The sequence below is a fragment of the Corylus avellana genome, chromosome ca3 (genome assembly GCF_901000735.1).
Source record: "Corylus avellana chromosome ca3, CavTom2PMs-1.0".
Classification (NCBI taxonomy): Eukaryota; Viridiplantae; Streptophyta; class Magnoliopsida; order Fagales; family Betulaceae; genus Corylus; species Corylus avellana.
In genome coordinates this window covers 32,360,716-32,382,225 of record NC_081543.1, presented here as the reverse complement: position 1 = coordinate 32,382,225, position 21,510 = coordinate 32,360,716, and the positions used below count along the sequence as shown (strand labels likewise).

At 36.6% G+C, this 21,510-nt stretch overlaps 2 protein-coding genes across 2 annotated transcripts in view; both read left to right on the top strand.

The window, feature by feature from the left end:
• The first annotated feature begins 729 nt into the window (after positions 1–729).
• Positions 730–1,296, top strand: LOC132174439 (uncharacterized). The gene has a single exon (XM_059586097.1). It carries the CDS (start codon positions 730–732, stop codon positions 1,294–1,296), a length of 567 nt encoding a protein of 188 aa, XP_059442080.1.
• A 2,014-nt stretch (positions 1,297–3,310) lies between these two features.
• LOC132174438 (probable leucine-rich repeat receptor-like serine/threonine-protein kinase At3g14840) overlaps positions 3,311–21,510 on the top strand; it is a 47,458-nt gene continuing 29,258 nt past the window's right edge. The window contains exons 1-16 of the mRNA XM_059586096.1: positions 3,311–3,483; positions 4,788–4,859; positions 4,946–5,017; positions 5,106–5,177; positions 5,313–5,384; positions 5,477–5,548; positions 5,681–5,752; positions 5,844–5,915; positions 5,994–6,065; positions 19,164–19,235; positions 19,477–19,539; positions 20,042–20,107; positions 20,189–20,224; positions 20,333–20,376; positions 20,629–21,011; positions 21,101–21,296. Coding sequence (XP_059442079.1) covers positions 3,311–3,483; positions 4,788–4,859; positions 4,946–5,017; positions 5,106–5,177; positions 5,313–5,384; positions 5,477–5,548; positions 5,681–5,752; positions 5,844–5,915; positions 5,994–6,065; positions 19,164–19,235; positions 19,477–19,539; positions 20,042–20,107; positions 20,189–20,224; positions 20,333–20,376; positions 20,629–21,011; positions 21,101–21,296 — 1,609 coding nt within the window. The remainder of the gene's footprint in view (positions 3,484–4,787; positions 4,860–4,945; positions 5,018–5,105; positions 5,178–5,312; positions 5,385–5,476; positions 5,549–5,680; positions 5,753–5,843; positions 5,916–5,993; positions 6,066–19,163; positions 19,236–19,476; positions 19,540–20,041; positions 20,108–20,188; positions 20,225–20,332; positions 20,377–20,628; positions 21,012–21,100; positions 21,297–21,510) is intronic.

Sequence of the window (21,510 nt, the reverse complement as noted above, 5' to 3'; positions counted from 1 at the left end):
GCAGTTCTTGCTCTCTTAGTTCTGAAGAAGGATGGGTCGTGGTGTATGTGTATTGATAGTCGAGCCATCAATCAAATCGCAATGAAGAATAGGTTCTCAATTCCTCGCTTAGATGACATGCTGGATCAGTTAGCAGGTTCTAAGGTCTTTTCCAAAATTGACCTTGGAAGCAGGTATCACCAGATCAAAATCAGGCTTAGTGATGAGTGGAAAACAGATTTTAAAACGCATCATGGGTTGTATGAGTGGATGGTCATGCCTTTTGGGCTATCCAAAGCGCTTAGCACATTCATGAGGTTTATGCATCAAGTGTTGCAGCCTTACATGGGGAAGTTCATTGTTGTGTATTTTGACAATATTCTCATCTATAGCTCCTCAAAGGAGACACACCTAAAGCACCCCAGAGAGGTTCTTAAAACACTTTGAATATAGCATTTATATGTAAATCGAAAGAAGTTTTCCTTTCTTACTACCACTGTCACCTTCCTTGGATACTTTGTGTCTATTGATGGTGTTCATGTAGACCAATCTAAGTTGATAGCAATTCTAGAATGGCCAACACCCAAGAGCCTACATGATGTTCGGAGTTTTCACGGATTGGCGTCATTCTACCAACAATTCATTCAAAATTTAAGTACATTGATTGCACCAATCTCGGAGTGCTTCAAGGGTGGGACTTTCTAGTGAACTAAAGAAGCCGATGCAAGCTTTCAATTAGTGAAGTAGAAAATGATAGAAGCACCTGTTCTTGCTCTTCCAAACTTCAAGAAGATTTTTGAAGTCAACTATGATGCATTTGGCGTTGGCATTGGTGGTGTCCTAAGCCAAGAAGGGTGTTTGATCGCCTTTTTTAGTGAAAAGCTATCGGGGTCCATGAAGAACTATTACTCCTATGACTTGGAGTATTATGCCATTGTACAATCTTTGAAGCATTTGCGTCATTACCTGGTGCAGAAGGAGTTCATTCTTATCATTGATCATGAGGCCCTCAAGTATATCAATGGCCAACAAAAGCTCGTTCAAGACATGCTAAATGGGTTGCTTACCTTTAGGAGTTCACTTTTTCGAGTCGTTGATGCTCTGAGTAGGAGGGTTGCACTTTTTACTACTATGCATACCAAAGTTGTGGGTTTTGACACTTTCCCAGAGTTGTATATGGAACATCCTTCATTCATGAGGATATTTGCTAAGGAGTCTGTAGGTAAGCGTAGTGATTATGTTATTCTAAATGGTTCTCTATTTCAGGGCTTACAACTACGCATTCCAGATAGTTTATTGAAGGAGCAGATAATATGAGAGTTACATGGAGAAGGTCACTTTGGGTGAGACAAAACTTTGGCCTTGGTTTAATTAGATTATTATTGGCCCAAGCTAACTAGTGATGTGGCACGTTACGTGGAACAATGTTTTATTTGCCAAAGGTCGAAGGGAGTCCTTACAAATGCTGGTCTATACACCCTATTACCAGTGCCTCATGGCCTATGGCTTGATGTTAGCATGGATTTTTTTTTTTTTTTTTTTTTTTTTTTTTTTTGGGGTTACCTCACACTCAAAGGAGTATGGATTCTATTCTCATGGTGGTTGATCGATTTTCCAAGATGGCCCATTTTGTAGCTTGTCGGAAGACAATGGAAGCCACCCGGATTGCTCACTTGTATTTTCGGGAGAGTGTTCGCTTGCATGGGTTCCAAGATCTATTACATTGGACTGAAATACAAATTTCATGAGCCATTTTTGGAAGAGTTGTTGTGCCAAATACCCACCTAAATTAATAGGCAAATACTTGGTACGTTTTACTCGTAAGTGCACAAGATCAAACGATAGTATATCAGACAAATAAGAGATCATTCACACGAGGATTGGTAAATTATGTTTAGAAGTAATTTCCTATTTAATTATACATATAAAATTCAATTGTCACGATTGAATTTAAAATAAAGAAATAAAATAAAAGATAAACTAAAACTAAAAAGGATTAGAGTTTTGATATCCACCACTAATCAGACTAATTAAGATAACAATATGCCAATGTGCCAATCATACCGGAATATTTAATGTTTGCCAACCTAAGGGTATGTGTGTCTACTCCTTAAGCTATTGATTTCCCTAAGCAATGAATTAGGCATGAGTGTCTACTCTAATCTTTTCTTTCTTAAAGGATTTAGCATGAGTGTCTACTAATTTGTTCTTTAAGAAAGCATAAATCTGTGAAAATCAACAAACACATGAGACCTAGGGTATGGGTGTCTATTCCTAGTTCCCCATGTTGATTAACCCAAGAACCCGGTGTGGATTTCTTTTGTTATTCTTATTAAACCCAGGACTCGATCATCCAAATTGATTTAATTAACTAATCCATACCACATGCATATGTTGATCAGACAAACACATATGAGGAATTCAATAAAACATGAATTAATCAAGTTAAATACACCAAAATATAATTGTAGTAAAGACGCCAATATTGAAATCCTAAAAAGACATGATTAGGGCTTCAATCTAGCCCCAATTAAAATATAATCTATATAACAAAATAAAAGATGGAAGGGAAGAAAAACCCAAACTCCTCTTGATCTAGCCTTCAGTTTCTTTCCAGAATTTGTGCCTCTTGCTTCACACTTTTTCCTAGAAGCTAAGAGGTCTATTTGTAGGCCTTTAAAAGTCTTTGTTACCCTAGTAAACCTAGAAAATTCGTAGGGTTTAGTCTTATTACAAGTGGGACAGGGAATACCCTAATATGGAAGGAAATGGCATTCTGGCCGCAGCTCATTGTTCTCTAGCGCACATGTGCGATTGATAGCAACCTGTGTGCGCTCGATCGCATGTCTGCGATCGAGTCTCCTTGTGTGCGCACGAGCACACGCTTGCGCTGTTCTGGTCATTTCGCTTGTAGTGTGCTCGATCGCAGGTCCCCTGCGATCAATTGCACTACCAAAGCCTCCAGCTTTTCCCGAATTTGCTCTTTAAGCTCAATACTTATCGTTTTTTTCATTTTCTTCCAAAGGCCTACAAAGACACAGAAAATACCGAAAATGAATAAAATGTCATAAACTAACAACAGTAAGGAATTAACACATATAAGTTTAAGAGCTAAAATATGAATATTTTGGCATTTAACAAGAGTTTGTGGGAAAAGATGTGGACAAAGCTTAGTTTAAGCAGTGCCTATCACCCCTAAATAGATGGTCAAAGTGGGGTGGTGAATCGAAGCTTGGAAAATCTTTGGAGGATTTTAGTTGGAAATACACCAAAGCAGTGGGACTTGGTTTTCTCATAGTCAGAGTTTGCTTACAACCGGTCCAAGAATAGAATGACTCAATTGAGCCTTTTTGAGATTGCGTATGGGCAGAACCCATCGGCAGTGCTTGACTTAGCATCCATTTCCCGTATTGGTCGATTGAGTATTAAGGCTGATGAGATGGCAGATTATCTTCGAGAAGTTCATGACCAAGTTAAGAAAGCGATAGAAGATAGCAATGTCATGTACACAACACAATCCGACAGCCACAGACGCAAAGTAACTTATGAGGTTGGTGATTTGGTTTGGGCTATACTCACACTTGGGCTTGTATGATCTTGCAGAAAATAAATGACAATGCATACCGGCTACATCTTCCAAGCCATTTAAAGACATCCGATGTGTTTAACGTGAAGCATTTGGCTCCAAGTTTTATTGATGCTACAAAGACAACTTGAACTTGAGGGCGAGTTCTTTCCAAGCCGGGGAGACTAATGTAGAAGAATAAATTAAAGTATATTTATTATACTTTAGTTTTCCTTTTTTTAATAAGGATTAGGTTTTTTCTTTTCCATTAGGATTATGTTTACTTTTTCCAATTAGGATTGGTTTTCCTTTTCCTTGTTTAATTAGGAGGAACCTAGTCTATATAAAGGTACATAGTCTTTGTTATTTTTCAATCCAGTGTGAACTATTAATTAAATTTAAGTATTTCAGAATTATTTCTTTGTTTACTTATTTTGGGCATTAGGGTCTTTCTTTTCCTATTTGTTATTTTCTCTCTTCTTGAATTCCTTTTTTCAATTTTTAATTCTTAGTTTCTACTGCTATCATACGCTGTCAGAATAATCTTAGTTCTGCACTGTGTCAAAATGCATGAAGCACAGACTAATAAAGTCATAATAAGACAAAATTATTATTATTTTACATAAAAATATGGGTATTCCCCTCTGCCTACCTAGGGTTAGGAGATGAAAATCCACTTGTAAAGCATGCGGATGGGTGAATAATGGACGCCAAGCTGTTTTTAATCGCTCACCTGAACACCCCCTATGAATAATTACATTCCCCTCTCATCTTATGAGTTTTATTTTTAGGCACACACGAGCATTCATAAATCATAATACTTTTTAGATGTATTTCACAAGGAAAGAACTCACAATTTCGTGAAAGAAACTGAAAAAAATAATATCTTACAAAATTAAGCTTTGTATCGGTTTTGTTCCTCTTTGAAGGGGAAAGGTACAATTTGATTGGAAAAAGTGCTTTAGATTGCTTTAGCCTTTAACTCATGATTTTATTGTCATATATGTAATCATTTATTTTGAGAAGAAAGTTAAGCCCGGTAACTATAAAAAACCCCACTCTCTATTGGATGTACAGAGTGCTCAAATGCCAAAATCTCTCGGGCACACTCCCACCAAAATTGGACGGGTTGCCTTACCTCGAAGAAATGTAAGTACTCATAACTGAGATGCACAACTGCTGCAGCTTCGTACATTAACTAACTTTCATGTGGACTCATTTCTTTATTTCCCACTCATATTAGTGACCTCACCCGCAACTACCTTAACGGTTCAATCCCTCAGGGATGGGGTTCTTCCCCAAAGCTGGTCAACATGTACTCTCTCTCTCTCTCTATATATATATATAGATTTAGACGTTTTCATGAAGGGATGATTTTAACGTACGAGAGTTTTATTGCAGTTCCCTTCTTGGAAACCGGTTAACGGGTCCTATCCCCAAAGAGCTGGCAAACATCACAACTCTCAAAAGCTTGTGAGTTCTGATCACCCATTTGTTTCTATTTGTGAAATCTTTTTAGAGTTTTGTTATTGAGGAATTCAGTTTTATTATTCGTACGTAGTGTGGTGGAGTTCAATAATCTTTCCGGAAATCTTCCTCCAGAGCTTGGCAATATGTCCTCCATAGAAAGATTGTAAGACGATTTTGAATATTCCCTCTTACAACAATCTTAGACAGATGTTGAATCTTGAGGCAATGAGGCTGATAGCTTAGTTGGTTTATTTATACTTATTTGTTGTTGGTGATGATGTTGTTGTTGTTGTTATAGCTTCCTCACCTCGAATAATTTTACTGGGGAGCTTCCTGATTCATTTGCAGGGCTTAACACATTGAAGGACTTGTAAGCTATTATTTTTCATATGCTGCAATTAGTTACATATAACATTTCTTTCCATTTCTTTTTATTCCTTTTGTCCATTTAACTTAATGCAGTCGGATCGGAGACAATCACTTTTCTGGAAAGATACCCAATTATATTCAAAACTGGACAAACCTTACTAAATTGTGAGAGCTTTGTTCTTTCTTTTTTTCTTTATATATATATATATTATTTAAGGAAGTGTTGAAGGATTTTGTCGTTATTTAGTTATATGATTGTTATGTATTATCCCTCATTAAATCAAATTTTGGTAACAGAGTGATTCAGGCAAGTGGTTTGAACGGGCCAATTCCCTCTGGCATTGCTCATTTGGAAAGTTTAACTGACTTGTGAGTATCAACCTTTATGTCACAACTATAAATCATTTTTAGATGGAATTACACTTGAATTACTTTATTCTTTGTTGAATTTGATATGCAGGAGAGTTAGTGACATGCATGGATCTGAACAACCTTTTCCACCACTTGATAATCTGACAAAGTTGAAAACATTGTTAGTTAAATGTTTCAATGGCATTATTTTCCAAAGTACCCATCCTTATGGCTACTCTAATATATAATTTTTTTCCAGGATATTGAGGAGTTGCAATGTTACAGGAAAGCTACCTGACTATCTCGGGAAAAGGACAAAGCTGAAAACCTTGTTAGTATAGTAGCCACTTTTTCCTCCATTTTTCTATTTGCTGATATTTCAAAAATGCTCTTAAAAATGCTTTGATGCTAATTTATGGATCATTCAGTAATCTTTCATGGCTCATAATTCATTTTCTTCTCCTTGTGTTGATTAACCTAAACCGACTTAGGTGGCATTCTTGATATGGAATTTGTGATTTTTTTGTTTGTTCTAAATATTTTGCATGGCTCATAATTTGTGATTATTTTGACTTAACCAAAAATATTTATTTTTTTCTAAATAATATACTAAGCAAAAATATGTTAAACAATTTATTTTCTTTTTTTCACCTAGGCATTGTTCTTTAGATAGAGGCTGACATTTCTAATTCAACAATATTTCTTTCTTTCTTTTTTTTTTTTTTTTTTTTTTTTTTTTTCAACCTTTTGCGTTGCTGAAGCCTTCTAGACAGTGAACATGATTGTCTTTGATAGGATCTTCTGTGTTTTTTGGTGCACTTGAGAACTATTTGAGACACCTTTTTCATGTCATTTGCTTGGTGGATTCTCCCCCATTTTGACTTACTTTTGTCCATTTCGAAAATATCATTCCAATACTCATTCAGAGGCTTGTTGTTCTGACCACCACTAGCCTACTGTGCATAAAACCTAGTTGGCCTTATACGGCTGATATGTGAGCAAAGGACATATATTCTTTTTATTTATATGTCTGAGAAGTGGCATATGTTCTTCACCTGATTGGATGTCAAATGAATTAAAGTGTTGTTACAGTGTACAACAATAAAGACTAATACGGGATCGAAAAGAGAGAGATCAAGAGAGAGTCAAGACACAGATTTACGTAGTTCGACAATGTACCTACGTTCAAAGAAGAGTGCGGCTATATTTTACCGTTCAATGATTTAGGGTTACAACATATCATATTTATAGGAAAACCCTAATTGTAAGTATTTTAAAGAACTTTAAAATACCACCCACAACTTATTTGTCCCTAGGCCCACTTAAACTTAATTACACCCAAATGGGCCAGTAGTTTCAGTATTACTCTCTATGACTGAGAAAATATGAGCCACTTGTTTCAACAATCTCCACCTTGGCAAGTATTCCTCTTTGAAGATAATCAAGTGTTGGTCCTCCACTTAGAATTGATAAGTTTGGGGATGCCGTCTCTTCTCCTCTCCTTTCTCGCACCTAGAGACATTTGTCAAGTCCAAACAATGCTTGAACTTGTTTGCGGTAACAGGCTTTGTCAACATATCGGCTGCATTCTTAGAAGTATGAATCTTCTCAAGTAATAATTCACCTGTAGCAACCAATTCTCTAATATTGTGAAACCTCACATCAATGTGCTTGGTTCTCGCATGATACACCTGGTTCTTTGCCAAGTAAATAGCACTCTAACTGTCACAATACAACGGAACTCCACCTTGCTGAATACCCAGCTCCCTGACTAACCCTGTGAGCCACAAAGCTTCCTTTGCAGCCTCAGCTGCTGCCATGTACTCTGCCTCAGTCGTGGACATAGCAACCGTGGACTAGATCATAGACCTTCAACATATAAGTCCTCATGCAAGAGTGAACGCATAACTCATGGTCGACCTCCTGTCATCCAAATCCCTTGCATAATTTGCATCCACGTACCCCACAACTAACAAATCACTCCTCTGTTTGACAAAAGTGATGTCATAGTCTGTAGTACATTTCAAGTATTCTAAAATCCATTTGATTGCATCCCAGTGCTGTCTCCTTGGATTTCCCATGTACTTGCTCACCACACTCACTTCATGAGCCAAATCTGGCTGGGTACATACCATAGCATACATCAGACACCCTATTGCACTGGCATATGGGACCTTAGACATGTCTTTAGTTTCTTCGACTGTCTTTGGACACTATGAGGTAGACAAACGGAAATGATTCGCCAAAGGTGTGCTTACCGGTTTCGCATTCTCTATGCTAAACCTCTCCAACACCTTCTTCACATAGCTGGCTTGAGATAGCCACAATCTCTTGGCATCCCTGTCTCTGTGAATCTCCATCCCAAGAATCTTCTTGGCTGTGCCCAAATCCTTCATGTCAAATTCTCTACTCAACAAAACTTGCAACTTGTTAACCTCCACTATACTCTTAGCTGCAATAAGCATATCATCCACGTATAATAACAGCAAAATAAATGAGTTATCATCAAGGCTCCTCACATACACACAACAGTCATACTCACATCTCTTGTAGCCAATTCTGATCATATAGAAGTCAAACCGCTTATACCACTGCCTTGGAAACTATTTCAGCCCATAAAGTGACTTCTTCAATTTACAGACCAAGTGTTCATGCCTAGGTTGACTGAACCCTTCTGGCTGCTCCATGTAAATTTGCTCATCCAAATCACCATGGAGAAAAGCTGTTTTCACATCCATTTGCTCCAATGCCATGTCATAATGAGCTACCAACGCCAATACCACTCTGATGGAAGTATGTCTGACCACTGAGGAAAATATTTTCTCATAATCAACCCCTTTCTGCTGTGAATAACCCTTTGCCACTAGGCGAGCCTTGAACTTTTCTCCCTCTTTTTCTGATACTGCTTCCTTTTTCTTGAACACCCATTTGCACCCTATCGCCCTTTTCCTCTCTGGAAGCTCCACCGAATCTCACATCTGGTTTTTATGCAGAGACTTCATCTCTTCCGCTATAGCACCCACCCATCTGCTCTTCTCTTGGCTATTGACAGCCTCTTGAAAAGTAGTAGGATCTCCGCTGCTGATGACAAGAGCATAAGAAACCATGTCTTCAAATCCGTACCTGGCTGGTGGCCTAATAGTGCGTCTAGGTCTGTTTGTGGCTATAGTGTGATGCTACTCAACTCCTGGAGTAGAGGTCTCTGTACCATGCGAATTGCTCTCCTACACATGAGTCTCTAACTCCACCTGCACCACCTGTTTATCATTACTACTACTTTCGGGCACCTGCTGCTCTTTACCTTGAGTACTCTTGAACGTGGAGTTTTCATCAAATACTACGTCTCTATTGATCACCGCCTTGTTTGCCTTCGGATCCCAAAACTTGTAACCCCTTAACCCTTTTCACGTATTCGAGAAAGACACACTGTCAAGACTTTGGATCAAGCTTCGACTGTTCTTCACTAGGTATGTGCATATAGGCTGGACAACCAAATACTCTCAAACTAGAGTAATCTACCTCATTACTTATCCACACCTCCTCTGCAACTTTCCCATCTAGTGCTACCCTCGGTGACCTGTTGATGAAGTAGTATGCCATACTCATTGCATATGCCCATAAAATATTTGCAAGTCCAGCATTCAACCTGAGACATCGTGCTCTCTTTGCAATAGACCTATTCGTCCTTTTTGCCACACCATTTCGTTGTGGTGACTTGTGTACTGTGAAATGTCTCTTTATACCATGTTGCTCATAGAAATCTCGAAACTTATCATTTGTGTACTCAGTGCCCTTATATGTCGTGAGACACTTAACCTTCTTCCCAGTTTGGTTTTCCATTTCAGCTTTCCACAACTTGAACTTGGCAAACGTCTTTGATTTGTGCTGCATGAAGTACACCCAAACCTTTCTGGAGAAGTCATCAATAAAAATCACGAAATACATATGTCCCCTTAGTGGCCCTGTTCTCACTGGTCCCCAAACATCAGAATGAATATAGTCCAAAATGCCCTTTGTCTTGTGTGTGTCTATCTTGAATTGTACCCGATTCTGCTTCTCTAGAACACATAACTCATAGAAATCAAGCTTGCATGTTTTGACACTCTTCAACAGTTTTCTCTTATGAAGCTTTAACATGCCTCGCTCTCTCATATGACCCAACTGCATATGCCACAAAATAGTACGATCGGACTTAGACTCCATAGAGGCGATTCCACCTACAATTGTACTTCCCAACAGTTTATAGATATTCTTTGAACTTTTTTGCCCCCTCATCACTACCATCTCACCCTTAGTCACCTTCATTACTCCACCTTTAGACTTATAACCATAACCGTTTGAGTCTAAGGTACCCAATGAAAACAGATTATTTTCCACATCTGGTACATGTCTAACATCACATAACATTCTAACTACACCATCAAACATCTTAATCCTGATATTACCTATGCCGGTAATTTTACAATGTACACCATTACCCATAGTAACTATATAATAATTAACTGACTTGTAGGTATCAAACCAATCTCTGTTGGACGTCAAGTGAAACAAACATGCTGAGTCCAGAATCCAAGAATCCACAGGATGCTCATGCAAAATTAAGTATATCACCATCAACATCATTTGAATTGTCCTCCACTACATTCAGAGACATTAATGAACCTTCATTCTTGTCGTCCTTGTTCTACTTTCGATCTGGACAGTCCATCTTTATGTGCCATTTCTTCCCGAACTTATAACAGTTGATGTCATTCCTCTCTCTGGATTTTGACCGAGAATTCTTTCCATTCGAACAACCATTGTTGCTGCTTTTTTCACGCTCCTAGTTACCCTTTACATCTAGCCCTTCTCGTAAACTTTCATCACTGATTTTCTTCCTCTGATGCAAAGCCAACAGGGCTCCTGTAACGTTCTCTAACTCCAAGGACTCTTTCCCCCATGTCAGAGTTGTAACCAAACTCTCATACGTAGGAGAAGTTGAAAGTGAATTCAATAGTATCAATGCCTTGTCTTCGTCTTCGAACTTCACATCAACCTTTTCAAATCGCCGATTACCTTATTGAACAGGTTGATGTGTTGGCTCAGATCCGATCCCTCCACCATCTTCAAGCCGTATAACTGCTGCTTTAGATAGAGCTTGTTTGTCAATGAATTTGACATATACTGACTTTCCAGTTTCAACCAAGCTGCCGCCGGAGATTCTTCGTCCATGACATGATACATCACATCATCCTATTGTGCCAAATACTACATAAATTAATAGATAATATTTAGCACGTTTTACTCGCAAATGCGCAAGATCAAATGATAATATAGCATGCAATTACGAGATCATTCCCATGAGGATTGCTAAATTATGTTTAGAAGTAATTTCCTATTTAATTGAAAGATAAAATTCAATTGTCACGATTGAATTTAATATAAAGAAATGAAATAAAAGATAAACTAAAACTAAAAAGGATTAGGGTTTTCATATCCACCACTAATCAGACTAATTAAGATAACAATATGCCAATGTGCCAATCATACCAGTATATTTAATGTTTGCCAACCTAAGGGTATGAGTGTCTACTCCTTAAGCTATTGATCTCCTTAAGCAACGAATTAGGCATGTGTGTCTACTCTAATTCTTTTTCTTTCTTAAAGGATTTAACATGGGTGTCTACTAAGTTGTTCTTTAAGAAAGCATAAATCTGTGGAAATCGACAAACACATGAGGCCTAGGGCATGGGTGTCTACTCCCGGTTCCCCATGTTGATTAACCTAAGAACCCAGCGTGGATTTCTTTTGCTACTTTTATTAAACCCAAGACTCGATCATCCAATTTGATTTAATTAACTAATCCATACCACATGCATATGTTGATCAGGCAAACACATATGAGGAATTCAATAAAACAAGAATTAATCAAGTTAAATACACCAAAATATAATTGTAGCGAAGGCGCCGATATTGAAATCATAATTAGTCATGACTAGGGCTTCAATCTAGCCATAATTAAAATATCAACTAAATAACAAAAATAAAGGTGGAAGAGAAGAAAAACTCAAACTCCTCTTGATCTTGCCTTCAGTTCATTTCCAGACCTTGTGCCTCTTTCTCCACACTTTTTCCTAGAAGCTAAGAGGTCTATTTATAAGGCATTAAAAGTCCTTGTTACCCTAATAAACCTAGAAAATTCGTAGGGTTTAGTCCTATTACAAGTGGGACTTGGAATACCCTAATATGAAAGGTAAGGGCATTCTGGCCGTAGCTCATTGTTCTCTAGCGCACGGGTGCGATCGATCGCAGCTCGTGTGCGCTAGATGGCACGTCTGCGTCGAGTCTCCTTGTGTGCGCACAAGCACACGCTTGTGCTCGTCTGGTCATTCCGCTTGTAGTGCACTCGATCGTAGGTCCCCTGCTATCGATCGCACTACCAGAGCCTCCAACTTTTCCCGAATTTGCTCTTTAAGCTCAATATTTCCAGGTTTTCTTCCTTTTCTTCCAAATTCCTACAAAGACACAAAAAATACAAAAAAGGAATAAAATGGCATAAACTAACAACACTAAGGAATTAACACATATAAGTTTAAGGGCTAAAATATGAATATTTTGGCACTTAACACACCCCAAACTTACATATTGCTAGTCCGTTAGTAATAAGATACTAAAAACTAAATGGAAAAATAGAAAACAAAAAGATAAATCCATCTTTCATGGGATGTACGATTGCATTTAGCATATGCAACAAGCCTTTTAAACTCCTAGGAATTCCCTAGAGGACGAGTGAAGTCTCGTGAGGGTTTTGCAGGAATGTTACCCACAAACATCATGCAAGAGTTCATGTTATCCAAAAATTAAGGTATCACTCAAAACCATGATTTTCATTCATTAACAAGCTTAAAAAGATAAACTCCATCTTCACAATGAATTGAAATTTGAAAATTTAATCACTTACAAAAGACATGCTAAGGCATCACAAGTTCGAAACAGTGTAAAGTGAAATAGCACATAAATATGAAGCTTCCAATTATTTTCAATGTGCAATGTCTCAATATCTCAAAGTTCACTAAAATTCCTATTAGAATGAACAACAACGACATTTTTTTTTTTTTTTTTCTTTCGTCAGGTTGTACAATGTTTGGTTCCCTTAAGCTTTCTAATTGACCCATGTAGCGAGTGTTAGGCCAATAACTTTCAAACCAAGTGGTTTTAAGGCATTAGGTGTAGAGACACCCTTAAGACTTACTAACTCGAGTCAAAAAGGCTACGAAACCAAACTAACCATGACATTAACCAGATCAAAATTCTTCACCTTTTGACGTGAACACTCAATGCTTTGAGGCAAGAGGTCCAGTTACTTAGTGAAAAGCTTATCAATGATAATTTTTATTTTTATTTTTAATTTTTTATCTCTCTCTCTCTCACACACACACACACACACATATATGCCAAAAGTATCCATCTAATAGATCATCCAGTTTCACCCAAGACATAAAAACACACACATCAGACTTCATGTCATACCCCACAAATTATGTGCTAACATGCTTGTGTAAGATTAGATCCAACATGTGAATTCTCAATTGCCTAAAGCAAGTATGCAAGCTGAAATTTTTTATCTTCAGATCATGTGTTCAAAATTTTAAACTCATCAATGAAATCAAATCACAATTCTTAAGATCAACCAAAATTTTAAGACAAACATGAACATATATATATATTTCTTTTCACAAACAACAAAAATAAAAAATAAAATAAAACTGGGACAAAGTGTGTATAAAGTGTCTCTTATATCCCCAAACTTAAATTACACATTGTCCCAAATGTGTCTATAATATGGAAAGAATTTACCCGGGATATGAACAAAATTGTCTGGAATAGCATGGCTCATAGCACACCCCCAAACTTGAACTGAAGCATACTTGTCCCTGCAAAATAGAACACAAAAAAAAGAATAATTAGAATAAAAATAAAAAGGACACAAAAACAAAACTAAAGAGAAATATAAAAATAACTTGAAAAACAAACAAAAAAATAATAGGATAAACTATGGGGTGTCTCTCATGAGCGTTAAGTTTAACGTTTTCAGTCAGACTATACAACAGGTTCATTACTGATGGATGGAGATGCGCTCGATCGCACTGCCGCATGGTAGCTCAAAGTTGTGGACAAAAAATAGAGAAAAATTAAAACTACAATAATAATAATAATAATAATAATAATAATAACTAACAGACTTTAAAAACATAAACATAAAACAAAAGGCAAAATAAAAGAAAACAGAAAACAAAAACAAAAACAAAAATGAAAAATAAAAGCAAAATTGAAATTAGCAGTTTCAGTACCTGCTGTCTGGTTATGCGCTCGATCGCAGTGCATTTGCGCTCAATCGTATAGCTATGCTCGATCTCCCCGGAATGGGTGCTCGAGCGTACTGTCGCGAAACATAAGCATATAGGGCTCACAGGCAGCAGTGCGCTAGATCGTAGTGAGACTGCGCTTGATCGCATTGCCACAAATTAATTTGCGAAGAGAAACAGAAACGAAAAAAAAAAAATAAATAAATAAAATAAAATAAAATAAAAATAAACATAAACATAAAAAAAAAAAATAATAATAATAATAATAATAAAAAAAAAAAATAAAAAAACTAAGTTAAACTAACGGAAAAAAAAAAATAGACATAATTTAACACAATCCACAACAAAAGCGCCAAAAACTTATTGTGCCAAATACTACCTAAATTAATAAATAATATTTAGTACGTTTTACTCGCAAGTGCACAAGATCAAATGATAGTATAGCAGGCAATTACGAGATCATTCCCACGAGGATTGCTAAATTATGTTTAGAAGTAATTTCCTATTTAATTAAAAGATAAAATTTAATTGTCACGATTGAATTTAATATAAAGAAATAAAATAAAAGATAAACTAAAACTAAAAAGGATTAGGGTTTTGATATCTACCATTAATCAGACTAATTAAGATAACAATATGCCAATGCGCCAATCATACTGGTATATTTAATGTTTGTCAACTTAAGGGTATGGGTCATTTGTTCCAACATAAAGCTATAAACCAATCCATATGTACAATAGTTTAATTGGTTTATATCTCATGAAAAGATTATATGAGAAATCAAAAGCATAAAGACGATAAAATTGAGCAATTAATTCGGCTCGAGATATTGGATGAGCTTGGTAATGTACAATTGTTAAATCCTATTTTAGTATGGGTCACTAACCTTTAACTACTGTAGATAGGGAACTGTTTATTAAAAAAAAGTAAGGATGGTGATCCTGTTTTAACAAAGAAAAAAATTGTCCCACTAGAAATGAGTTAACAACTTATTTAATTGACAAGATTTAATGTAATGCACCCGAGAAATTAACCAACATGTAGTTAACTTGGATCGCCTCCAACGACTCATTCAACAAGCCAATAAGTCCCAATGGATCTAACTAACAACCATAGTCGAATAATTGTAACTTAAAGTAAGATAATGTATCTAAATAAATCCATTCATCCTTAAATATCTAGAGCAAATACTAAATCTCCCAAGCAATTAACTTAAAAACCAAAGCAATACAATTCCAAAATATCCTCAAAACATCAATACTAAAGAAACTCCAGACATAAACAAGGTCTCAAAAGGACATCAAACATCATGATCGACTCTTAATAGCGTAAACCAAATAAATAATATCAATCATCTCATGATGCGTGTACTCATCACTATTCCATATGAACTACAACCATTGTAGATCTAGAACCTCAAAAATAATCCTGACTATATCCTCCACCAGTACAAAGTATCTCCAAGGCATCACCATCTAGTTGTTGACTAACTGTCAAACACAAATGTGTTCCACAAGTGAAAAAGAAAGATCAAGCGTAAGTCCACCACTTAGTGAGGTAAAATCACATGAAAGACAATTATATAATTTGTGAACTCGTAGTTTTGCAAAAAGGTTTTTCCATATTAAAATATCACATCATGTAAGGTAGTTGATATGAGTAAGAGAATATGTAATGCAGTATAGATATATGAATACATGATAAATGTGATCATACCATCATAGCTCAAATCCATATGGTTGATTCAGGCCCTTACTCATTCCCGATAGGGTTTGCGTGTTCTCAAAAGAACCTCTAGTACAACATCGGTGCCCGATGTGAACAAACTAGCGGCCATTATCATATAGCCTGACTGGGTCAAACCCCGAGTCGCCCATGATGCTAACAATGACGTACAATTGTGACCACCATGCATACATGACTACACTAGTCACTTAGCTGGCTTTTTAAATCCAATGACAAATCATAACTAAATTGGACCATAGGGCTTTGCACCTTTAATCGTAGCTCATGACACAAGGCCATATCTTGAAAATGTACTTATCTTCATTGTATTTTACATGTATGCATGGCATAAAATACTTACATGAGCTTCAATTCATCTCATAGTCACAGTTATATCATATACACAAATAAGAGAGTTCAGCCTTAAGGAATCATGATTTGAGAGTATGATGAACTCCCAATGGATAAGGTAATGCCGCTAGTGTTTCAATGTTTGCACTATTGCATAAAGTTCTAAATCATAAGTTGAGTAGCGCCTTTTGGCTTCATTAAGTTTTTCACTGTAAAAAGCTATGGGGTGACCATTTTGGCTAAGTACACTGCCAAAACCAAGATGGGAGGCATCGCATGCTACCTCAAAATGAGAGTCCAAATTGGGTGATTGTAGTATGAGAGCTTCAGTGAGGCACTTCTTTATTGTGTCAAAAGCTCTTTGTGCAGCTATGGTCCATAGAAATGATCCCTTTTTAGTACACTCTGTTATGGGGGCCATAATGGAGCTAAATCTTTTAACAAAACACCGGTAGAAAGAAGCTAGTCCATGGAAACTTTGTGTCTCAATATTTGGTTCATGACCCTTGTAAATGTGCTTGGAGCGTTTGTCAAGCTGAATTGCATGACGAGCCATTCTAATAAGTCATCCCGTGCTTTTAAATGTAGTTCTCCACTTATCACTGGGGCGAAAACATATTTGGTGGTACTCACTACGAAGACCAATTTTTGATAAAATTCTAGAGCCATGTAGAACATCAAGCATGTCGTCCAGGTAGGGAATTGGGAAACGGCATTTTACTGTAATTTTGTTGATAGCACGACTATCACCGCACATGCTTCAACTTCCGTCCTTCTTTGGTGTCAATAAAGCTGGTACAATCCAGGGGCTCAAACTCTCACGAATGAACCCGCAATCTAACAAGTCTTGCACTTATCGTTGAAGTTCGTTGTTCTCTTCCAGACTCATTCGGTAATTCTTCTGCCTTTGAAAAAACAAAACAAATACGTGTTCAAATATCCATCATATTGGACACGCCTATCATATAACGAAGGTCTCCCGAGAAGAATATGACATATCTTCATAGGAATAATGTCGAACCATACAACATCCTTGTATTTGTTGCCTAAAGAAAAAATACCAAGCACCATGCTTTGACGGGTATGAAAGTATCATCTACCCAGCTTAGCTTGTAAGGTTTTGGGTGCCTCTCTATAGGCAATTTCAGCTTGTTTATGGCCTCTTGAGAAATCATATTCATACCATTGTTGTTGTCAATAATTAAATTCAAAGCCTTCCCTTGATGCTCTACACGAGTGTGGAAGATATTGTTGCACACCCATTCATTGCTATCCACATCTATTTTTTGGCCTGTTAGTATCCGAGATACTAATAACACGTAGAGGAAGATTTGACCCTTCCAATTGCTCCTCAACAATTTCTTCATCTCCCACGCTTGCTTGATTGTCTTTGGCTTCTAGGTTGGAATCTTCTTTATCGCGTAACAAAACAGGCTTTTCTCCTGGGTGGGACATACGATTGCATAATGTTATATTGTAAACATTAGTCAGAGAAATAAGAGCTTTATACAGCCTTAAAGCTTTATCATGTGGACGTAGGTTATACACCGAACCATGTAAATCTCAGTGTCAGCTCTATCTTTATTATTTCCGCATTATTAATTTATTTCAATAACTTCATCTCCTCCCACTCCGCTATGGGAGGTTGATGTAACCTTTGGAGTTGCTCTTCAACCCTGTGCCACCACACACATGCTTGTCCCTTGAGCTTCATCTTTACAAATCTCACTCGCATATTAGGTGGCAAGCGATGCCATTTAAAACAATCTTCCATGGATGTGATCCAATCCTGAAAAGCATGAGGGTCCAATTTACCGTGGAAATCTGGGACCTCCACTTGAACTCTCTTGGTTTTGTTTTACACCCGGCAGTAATCAAGGCCTCAAAAATTGAAATTGAAAATACTTTGTTTATTGCCCATAAAAAAAGGAGTACAAGGACTTTTATTGGCGTTGGCTTATTCTAAACCAAATGGATAAGGAAAACAAAAGACAAAGAAAGAAATACAAAAACAAAAACAACTATAACTATACTTTAATTAACACGTGGAGAGCTTCTTCAAGAATTCTACTTGTATTTGGATTCCTTTGACTAGATGGAAACATAATTTCACCCACCCGAAGAAATTGGACTTCTCCACACATTAACACGACTAAGGCAAAACAAGATAGATGCAGACTAAAGACTTGGACACGTACTCCGTCGCATTTAAGAATTCTCACTAATTAAATTAGCATGGTTTTGACTTTGTTTATGAAATTCTTGTAAAAAAAGAATGTCTTTTCTTGTTTTGATTGTTGTGACAAATGCAAATTTCAAGATCACCAAAGAAGTAGAAAAGTGCAAAATAGAAAAATAACACAACCACATAAGACACTAAGATTTAAGTGATTCGGCTTAACAAGCCTACATCCATTGGCGGAGACGATCCAAGAGAAATTCACTAACAAAAAGTGGAGTACAAAGAGTAGTACAAATAAAACCACTCAAACCCAAAAGCCCCAAAACACCCCAATCTCACTCAAAAGAGAATTAGATACAAAAGAGAAAAATATTCTCTAAAATTCTCTAAGCATTTCAGCACTCCAAAAGTGAGATCAAAATGAAAAAAAATGGTGTATCTCTTTTTCTCTACAGCAACACAAGTCTCTCTCTCTCTCGGCAACTTAAGCTGTTTTTTCTCTCTCTATTTTCTGCTAAAGTTGCTGCCTCTCACCCTCTTGATGACCGAATGGCTCAATAATAAAACAACAAGGCTTTTTCACAAAGCTTCTAGAAGAAGTTCAATGAATGGGGAAGCAAAATGGATGTGTGAGAGAGAATACATAAGTCAAAAATATGGGATGTCATACTGCTGTGGGGCCCACGGTAAGACTTGTGAAAACAAGTCACCTAATCTAACATGACAACTTCAATTTGTTGTTTGTTTGTAACATATTTCAGGAAGGAATTGGTTTTTTAGGGTGCTATTTGTTTTCTAATTCATTTAATTATAACTTTTCTTGCAGAGATCTCGGCTTTAACAAGTTAAGTGGAAAAATTCCAAGCAGCTTTTCTGGTCTATTCAATGCAACTTACATGTATGCATTTTAAAATATATGTATATTTTTCAAATTTACTTCACTCCTACCTCTACTTGCTAGAGTGGGGATGTCATTTCATCTAATTTATCATTGTAAATATGAAATCATCCAAAGCATAAATATTCATTTAGCCATTGGATGTGTTAAAGATTTGCATCCTCAATGACAAGTTTACCTGATGATCTGTAATGCACAAACTACATAACGTTACTGAATTGTTAATATTGATTTTGTTTAGATATTTAACCGGCAACTTGCTAACTGGAGAAGTGCCTGTTCTTATGCTGAGAGCGAACTACACGTAAGCTTCTTTGCAAAATTCTATGTACTCAATTTGTTGACCAAAATGTTGACGTATTTTATCCTATATCGTTAGGTGTCATTTCATTAATTAATAATGATAATTATGCCTCTTACGTTGTTGACTCTCTTCTGGAACTTTATTGGACTTTATGACGCAGTCAGTTACTTGTCTGCTTTGATAGCACTTCCTCCATAATTTTATTGGTCTAAATGTCAAAATGTAAAGAAACTTTGACGCATTTAATGTAAATCTTAATAATTAGGCCGAAAGTGACATGATCAGCAAAAACAATATGCGTCTGAAAGTTTATTAATCAATTATGAAATTGTGGGATTGAACGCATATTAGATAAAGAAAATGTATTTCTTACAAGTTTTAATCATTTCCATGATTTTCTACTCTTTCTACTATCCTTGATTTTACTTCCAGAGGCTTTTTCTAAATATGTCAAAAAAAAATTACGGAAGAGAATGAATCATGTTGCTTCTTTTGTATGCAGTGATCTTTCATATAACAATTTTACAGTTGGAGAATCAGAGCAATCAAGATGTCAAACAAGTAGAGTGTAAGACTTCTAAGCATGTTTGTCCGAATGCAAGCGCTCATGGGCATACTTACTAAACTTTTCTCTTGTTATTTTCCATAGGAATCTATTTTCAACCTCTTTGATTGGAGATAACTTGTAAGTATCAACTTCATCTCTCGAAAATATGCATCGCAAATTTTTCTGCTGTTAAATTAATTTCTTGATGTTAATATAACTTGTTTTGGACCTTGATTGTTCCAACAGTGGCCTGGGTTTGTGTTTGAAAAGCTTTAAATGTCCTCATCGAAGTAAGTTGAAATAGAATGCCATATATTTCCTCAAGATTGTTACATTCTCGTGATTACCTTTGTTTTTCCTTGTCTTGGTATGGGAGATGAAATATAAGTTGTTGAAATTTCCTATAAAAGTTCCTCTCCCCATGCCTCTCTAAATTGAAAGTAGTGAATAGATTTTCTTCCTTTCCTTTTTGATGAATATGAATTCTATTACGCCTACCTATTTTGTTGTTACGTACTAATTTGTTGTTGCATTTATCCCAGAATCATACAAACTTCATATAAATTGCGGTGGAGAAGAAGTAACGACAATTAATGGAAGTATTCCATATGATGCTGATATAGAACAAGGTGGACCTTCAAAATTCTACAAGAGTCCACAAAACTGGGCATTTAGCAACACTGGTCACTTCTTGGATGATAATCGCCCAAATGACGATTATATTTTGCAAAATCTATCCACACTCTCTATGGTCAACCCTAAACTGTACATGAAAGCACGCCTTTCTCCTGTCTCTCTTACTTATTATGCTTTTTGCTTGGGAAATGGAAATTACACTGTAAACCTCCATTTTGCGGAGATTGCTTTTACTGATGACAAAACATATAGCAGCTTGGGAAGGCGTATATTTGATATTTACATTCAGGTAATTATTACAATATACTTCCACTTTCATCTATTAATTAGCAGTTGCTAGCATGAAATGGTTGACATAAATGGATTTGAATTTTGTAGGGAAAGCTGGTATGGAAGGATTTCAACATTGTACAAGAGGCTGGTGGAGTTGGTAAGGCAGTAATTAAAAATTTTACTGCTGTTGTGACTAGTAATACCTTGGAGATCCGTTTCTATTGGGCTGGGAAGGGGACAATTTCTATCCCGAAGAGAGGAGTCTATGGTCCTCTTATTTCAGCTATTTCTGTGGAACCTGGTTAGTTTTATGCATGTTTTATAACACTACAAAAAACACATTTTTTGCTGACCCATGGTTACTGACGTGTCAGACGACCTGACACGTCAGTAAATCTTGCTGACGGGGCTTTCCTGACGTGTTTCGGTCGTGAAGAATGTGGGTGTCAGGAAATCGGAATTCCTGACGTGTCGAAATTGACACGTCAGGAATTACTGACGTGCTGAATTTTCAC

Excerpts from the sequence above, each read along its gene's own strand:
- LOC132174439 (XM_059586097.1), top strand. The coding sequence starts at position 730 with ATGATAGAAGCACCTGTTCTTGCTCTTCCAAACTTCAAGAAGATTTTT.